At 28.9% G+C, this 6,511-nt stretch overlaps 1 protein-coding gene across 5 annotated transcripts in view; it reads left to right on the forward strand.

Moving 5' to 3' along the window:
* LOC129913809 (anoctamin-8) overlaps window positions 1–6,158 on the forward strand; it is a 76,027-nt gene extending 69,869 nt beyond the window's left edge. Inside the window, exons 14-19 of one of the 5 annotated variants that reach the window (XM_055992673.1) lie at window positions 1,759–1,872; window positions 2,256–2,493; window positions 2,972–3,079; window positions 4,795–5,119; window positions 5,181–5,326; window positions 5,385–6,158. In XM_055992673.1, coding sequence (XP_055848648.1) covers window positions 1,759–1,872; window positions 2,256–2,493; window positions 2,972–3,079; window positions 4,795–5,119; window positions 5,181–5,326; window positions 5,385–5,525 — 1,072 coding nt within the window. In that variant the 3' untranslated portion in view covers window positions 5,526–6,158. The remainder of the gene's footprint in view (window positions 1–1,758; window positions 1,873–2,255; window positions 2,494–2,971; window positions 3,080–4,794; window positions 5,120–5,180; window positions 5,327–5,384) is intronic. The other 4 variants (XM_055992674.1, XM_055992675.1, XM_055992678.1 and 1 more) reach the window with 4 other exon arrangements.
* Window positions 6,159–6,511: the final 353 nt, after the last annotated feature.

Here is a 6,511-nt window from a genome sequence, read left to right on the forward strand (position 1 = left end):
CTTTTATACAATGAAATTACATACAACGATAGATAAGGAAGAGAATGTATGTTCATTTTTTGGTCTACGACATACTGGAGCAAAGATATTAGCTTGGAAGTTAAATATCCCAAAAAATGCATTTTTGTGAATAACTCCGTTAAAAAGAATGATCAGGTGGTGAGAAATTGGGGTTAAGCCTTTTAAATATACCCCTATCGATCCATGAAATAAAAACTGACAGTGCCTCTGTGCGCAAGGTTAGGCCCTTTTTTCCGACGCTTTGACTGGAGTAAAATCAATAAGCAGTAAAGATTGATCTTTAAATTTTGGTTCTTTAAATACACTCCTGCTCAAACTTAACGTACATCCAATTTATTTTACAGTACAGTCCTACTATATTAATTTATGCCACAGTATCATTGCTATTTTCTAAATTGAGACAGAAGTGATCTTATTCCAAGGTATGGAATTAAATGTTTTTGGGGAAGATAAGGGGAGAGATTTGCTGAAGTCTGTCTGTTAACCCGCGAACCTTTTAGAGAAGGGTCATAGATTTTCATGGAGTAAAATCTGCTTTACAACACTAGACCTACGTTAAGTAGCCAAAGATACTTGACTGATGTCCTCGAACAGCATCCCGTTCCAATCACCCTTAGATTTGGCACCACGATAATGCATGCTAGGATGGTTTGAGAATATTTTCAATATTTCAATATGCCGGAATTGAATTGACCACACAGAAATCCGGATTTGAATTCAATAGAACATGTCTAGGAAATATTGAAAAGATGCATTCGCGAATAAAATCCTACAAGAAGTCTTGATCAACTGAAAACTGCAGTGAAAGAAGTGTTACAACAAAACCTTCAAAAGTCAATTAGTGAATTGAACAGACGACTCCAGGGTGTCACAGTCACATTCAAAAGAGGAGACAATACCGAGTATTGAATAAAATTATTGCAAAATTATTTCTTCCATATTTTTGAATATTTTTTCTTAATACATAAACAAAAATTATTTTAATATCAGTTTTCAGACCCTGAATTGAAAAATTTAATTCATCTTTTTCTTGGTTGATATAATACTGTTGCAGTTTAGCATTTTTTCGACTTGCTAAACAATAAGCAAAGACAAAAAAAAAACACCAAAGAATTTCAAAGCCATTTTAAACAAGATACAGGGGTAAAACTAAAGAAGAAAAAAGTGTGCATTAATTTTGAGCAGGAGTCTATAATAGAATAGTGTTCTTATTTTGAAGGTCAAATTCTTTAAATATAGCTTATTTTAATACTAAATTTGAGCAATTTAATTAAAAAAAAAAACATTTTTACCACAAAATAAATTATGTTTTAATTTATATTTTTTTTTATTGATTGATTGTAGTTTGGTGGTTTTGTTTTGTATTCAAAATATTGAAAAAGCGACTAGTCCAATGGTTTTTAGGGTATCTTAGTTAAAAAAAAAACTCCAAGGTTAAAATATTTATAAATATACTGCAAACAGTTAAGGTACATTAAATAATAAAAACACAAAGTCAAATCTTTTTTCATTAGCCTATAATAACCATTCCCAATTTACGTCATTTATACAGGACACAACATTTTTATAAATACATTTTTCATTCGTTCAAAATTACTTTAAAAGTTTAAAAATCTCAAAATTTTTGATTTATTTTAATTTTTAATTTTTAAAATAAAACTAAAAAGAAATCCATTATACATATAATTTTATCGAAAACTATTAAAAACAAAATCAAAATATACATAATAATTTTAGCGCATGTAAAGGTTGTAAGCAGAAAGTAAAAATTCCGGAAATCCCTTCATTTAGAGGATATTCTGTGCGAAATTTAAGCTCAATACAAAATCAAAGAATGCAAGCTTTTTCAGGGTAATTTATTTAAAATTAAATTCATACAAAACAAAAATAATGTTGAATTGATGTTGTTTAAATATACCTAATGAACTGTTAGATGCATCCTGTGTTTGTGTCCTGATGAATGTCAAACAAAAAAAAAAAAAAAAACACCAAGTTAATGAATTGTAGTTATGCGTATGTTTTATTTATTTTTGTTATTTAAAAACAAATTATTATTTGAATTGGCACAAAATAACATTATCGCTTTGAACAAAATAAAAACATAATAGGCACCTGTTAATAAATCAAACCAAAAAAATATCCATCGTTTTCATTAAAATTATTCATTTTTTTCCCTTTATTTTCAAAACACTTTATTTTTCCTAAAAAAAAACAAAAAAAAAACAAAACAAAAGCCCAACATCGGGAAGTGCTGGTACATTGGCAATGTCCTCGAAACCAATACAAATTCCAGAAATTCCACCATTTCGAAAGAAATCCAATGATTCGGCTGAATGTGCGAGCTCGAGCAGTCCAAGTCCTAGATCAACGCCATTGAGATATCTCCAAATGACACCACCGAAAATTCAAGAAATTCCACCCTTCAAAATTCGAAAGACATCGGCAGAGAGCACACAAAATTTGCCAATAACTGTAAGAAATAAAATAAACCAAAATTTCATATTTTCTTTTGTAGATTTGGAATTTATTTCTTAGTTTTTTTTTTCATTGTTGTAGTAATCGTCACTTTTAGTTTACATCGAAGTCAGTGAAAAATTTGAGCATAGATTTTTAGCAGAAATATCGTTTTTTTTTCAGAAAGGAGTTCTGCTATATTCTACATTCGAATTTTTCACTTATTTTGTTGGTTCCAATAATTTTACAAAATTAGCCATAATATCAAAGAATGAATATGTTTTAACTCCATCCTTAATAGAAATTTTATCATTACATTAGGTCTCAGTTATAAAATTTCACATGCATCCCGTCACATTTAGCATAAGAGTATTTTTTTAACTTATAATACAGCACATTCTTAATTCTTACATCACTCCATCAATCATAAATTTGACTTCCTTTTATTAATTTAATAGTATTAAAATTTATTAAATAATTTAAAAAAAAAATAAAGGATAAAGCAGCAGCAATGCATCAACCTCATGTCCCTGAATGGATGTCACGCTTAAAAGTTACTGAACCAATAAATATTCATAGGAGTATTGATTGCATAGCAGTAAAGGTATTTTTCATTTGATACAAAAAACAAAAAACACATCAAATTTAATGTTTCAATAAGATAACAAACAAACTAAAAAATAAGAAAATATGTTAACAACAATTAACTTAGTCTCTTTCCAAACAAAAAAATTATTACAAAAATGCCATAATGAATTCATAAACGAAAAAAAAATTGGTTAAACATCCAAATCAAAGAAAACACTTAAACCGAAAATTTTTGTTATTTTTATAATTATTGAAAATAGATGACACCAAAATTTTTGCAAAGTCTTACGGATTACGGTAGAACACAAATTATTTTTGTCCTTAAATCTAGATTTTATAATAAAATTTGGTAATGAAATTTTTCTATCCATTACCTAATTAAAATTTCAGATTTTTTTTTACCATATTTACCATATAATTCGGCTGTTAATTTTCAAACAGACAAGAGGCACTTTAATGATTAATGGGTCTATAAGTAATTTTTCCTTGAGCAAAAAGGTTGCTTCCTAGAAAATCTAAATAGTATGTAGAGCTGAGGCTGCTATTGCGATATCTGTTTTTAATTACTCCGCTCTTTCACTGAGCAGTGAACAGTTGTGCTTGCTTTCCATATAAAGCTGTTCACTGCTCAGTCCTCAGTCTTACAAAAATCCAAACCAATATAATTTGCTCTGTTCTTTCTCATATTTGCAAAGGTAAACAAGAAACCACCAGGTGAACAAGTTGTAAAAATGTTTGGTGCTCTTAAAGATTTCACTGCTTTTGTAAGCAAAACAGCTCTCTGTGTTTGTAGCTTCACTGCTCTTTTTCAGAAAATGTTCTCGGCTCTTTAAAATTTTACTGCTTTTCATTGTTTTAGTGTAGGCTTTATTAAGGAGTTATTTTTCATTAACTTACTTTTTCTTTATTTTGAATTTTATTTTCAATCATATTTCAAATCAGGCAGATATTTAAAGAGTAATTTGCAGCTTTAGTTGCTGTTTAAAGAGTGATTTAATAGCAGTTACCTATTAATGGCAGGTTATTTTAAATGCTGCTCACTGCTATCACTGCTCTTTACAAACTGCTCTTTAGCACACCGCTAAATAGAAAAGTTTTAAAAAAAGCAATCACAGATGTTCGCTAAAACGAAATTTAAGCAATTAGTTCAACAATAGTTCTTATGTGACAGTTTACGAAAAGAAAAAAGTAGAACACTAGCGTTTATGTTCAAATAATCATAATTAAATAACTACTCTCAATCCCGAAATTTTTGTATAGGGGGTGGGGGACTTATTTCTTAAAATGTTATTGTCACCGAGCAGATGACTTTTTTTTAATTTAAAAAAAAAACGTTTTGTAAATAAAATCTTAGTTTAAGAGTATGAACAATTACTTTTTTTACCATAGAACTTCCTTCTTCAAAACATTCAAACACTTTTACTAGATAAATATAAAACCAAATCTCCAAGGATTGTACCACAATGAAATGTGACTCCCTTTTCTTATAGAATTCCTACTTACCATATATAATGCACAACACCTTCAATATAAACAAACAATATGTTACTCCTTTTGAAGAATGTGACTTTTTCTTCCTCTATGTAAAAAAAAACTTTTTTCCGAAACTTATACATTTTTCCGCTTTCTCTCCTTTACAATTTTTTTCTAAATCGCAACTCTTGCACCTTATACACGCGCACTTAAAACTTATTAAAAAACAAACAAAAACAATCAAAAATAAAAAAAAAGGAATTAGCAAACAACTCAGAAACGGATATTTTAAAGCCTGCCCCATCATGGAGCAATGTTGCCAGCAGCAAACCAATTCCAATAGCTGGAGGTACCCCAGTAAATACAACAACAACGACAATTACACCATCAGCATTGCCAATTGTCACACAGTCTTCAAGGCCGAGTGTCAGTGGGACGTCATCATCCTCATCTTCATCACATCAAACGGATAAAGATAAGGATAAAGAAAAGGATAAGGATAAGGACCACCAAAATCAACAACAAATGAAGAATGGTAAAGCCGATGGAAAGGGTTCAAATACGACGGATGATGAGGCGAAAGGTAAAAAGATTTTTTAACTTTCATTCAAAATAAAAACTTATACATTTATAATGTCATTTAGCTGAAGAGCTAGCAGCTAAAAAATCCCGCTTAAAGCAAAAGCTTGTCAAAAGTGCCCGATCAGTTGCAATATTTTCTCTTAAGCTCAAAGAGCGCCGACAAAGAGAGGCCGAAAAAGCTGCTAATATTGCAATAGAGCATGCAAAGGTCAGTTTTCAAAAATTCTCTTTTCTGAATAGTTTAATGTCTTATAACTCTATTTTAGGCTCTAGCAAAGCTTCCACCAATCTCACAACCAGGCGGTGAGCTTTCTCTCATACCCATCGAAAAGCTTATACAAGTAGACGACATCAGACCAACAACGAGATCACCTCCAAAAGGCAATTCAGCAGCGGGATCATTCTAAAAAAATAAAATATCGATCAAATCTAAAAGATACATTGTAAATATAATTCCATCCAAACTTTACACAAAAAGCACAAAACAAACTTCATACAAAACAAAAAATTAAGAGAAAAAAGCTTCGACATCTGACATTAAGAGAAAAATTCATTTAATATTTATAGAAAAAGTATACATTTTCTAGAGAAAAGTAAAAAAGTAGCATTTAGAATGCATTTAGAGAAATAAAAGCAATTAAATGGTTAATTTTATGAACAAAGAAACAAAACAAAAAAAACATTAAAAATACGAAAACAAAAAAAAAACGCTAAATTGTTAAACCATTACAAAGATCTAGATTGCAAAAATTTAGAAAAAAAAAAACAAACTATTTGTTCGTAGGGCAGAAAAGAAAATTCATAGAAAAACTATCATACCGGATTACAACAGGTTACACAAAAAAAAAAAAGTATTAATTTCTCATAAAAAAACTTAGTCCAAATTTCAAAAAAAAACCTTTCTAAAGTGTCGAAAGAATAGATATGAAAATAAAAAAAAAAATACAAGAAAATTGAGTCCTTCCTTTTAAAAGTGACTACTATATACTTACATTGTTATGATATGGAATAAGCATTAACTACGAGTACACACAACAAAACACTTCGATTCATCTTGCCATTTATAGAATTTTTATCTGTAATACCTAAACATAAATTTCCTAATATTTTATTGTAATTTATTTATATAATATATATCTAGTTACTTGCTAAATGATTATTTTTTTTTCTCTTTTTGTATATAAATTTAATTAAAAATAATGGAAGTGCGATAAAAAATTAAAACGAAGATGGAACATTTTACGTCTTTTTATCTTCAAAATATGTTTTTGTGTTAAATGAAAAGAATACAAAGAAATTTAATAAATACAAATAAATTCTAAAAATTTTCAAACTTTAAACGGGAGTTTTTTCTTCATTATAATTTGGTTTTATAAAAACAACTGATAAACTG

This window comes from Episyrphus balteatus, chromosome 3, assembly GCF_945859705.1.
Source record: "Episyrphus balteatus chromosome 3, idEpiBalt1.1, whole genome shotgun sequence".
In the NCBI taxonomy this organism is placed as follows: Eukaryota; Metazoa; Arthropoda; class Insecta; order Diptera; family Syrphidae; genus Episyrphus; species Episyrphus balteatus.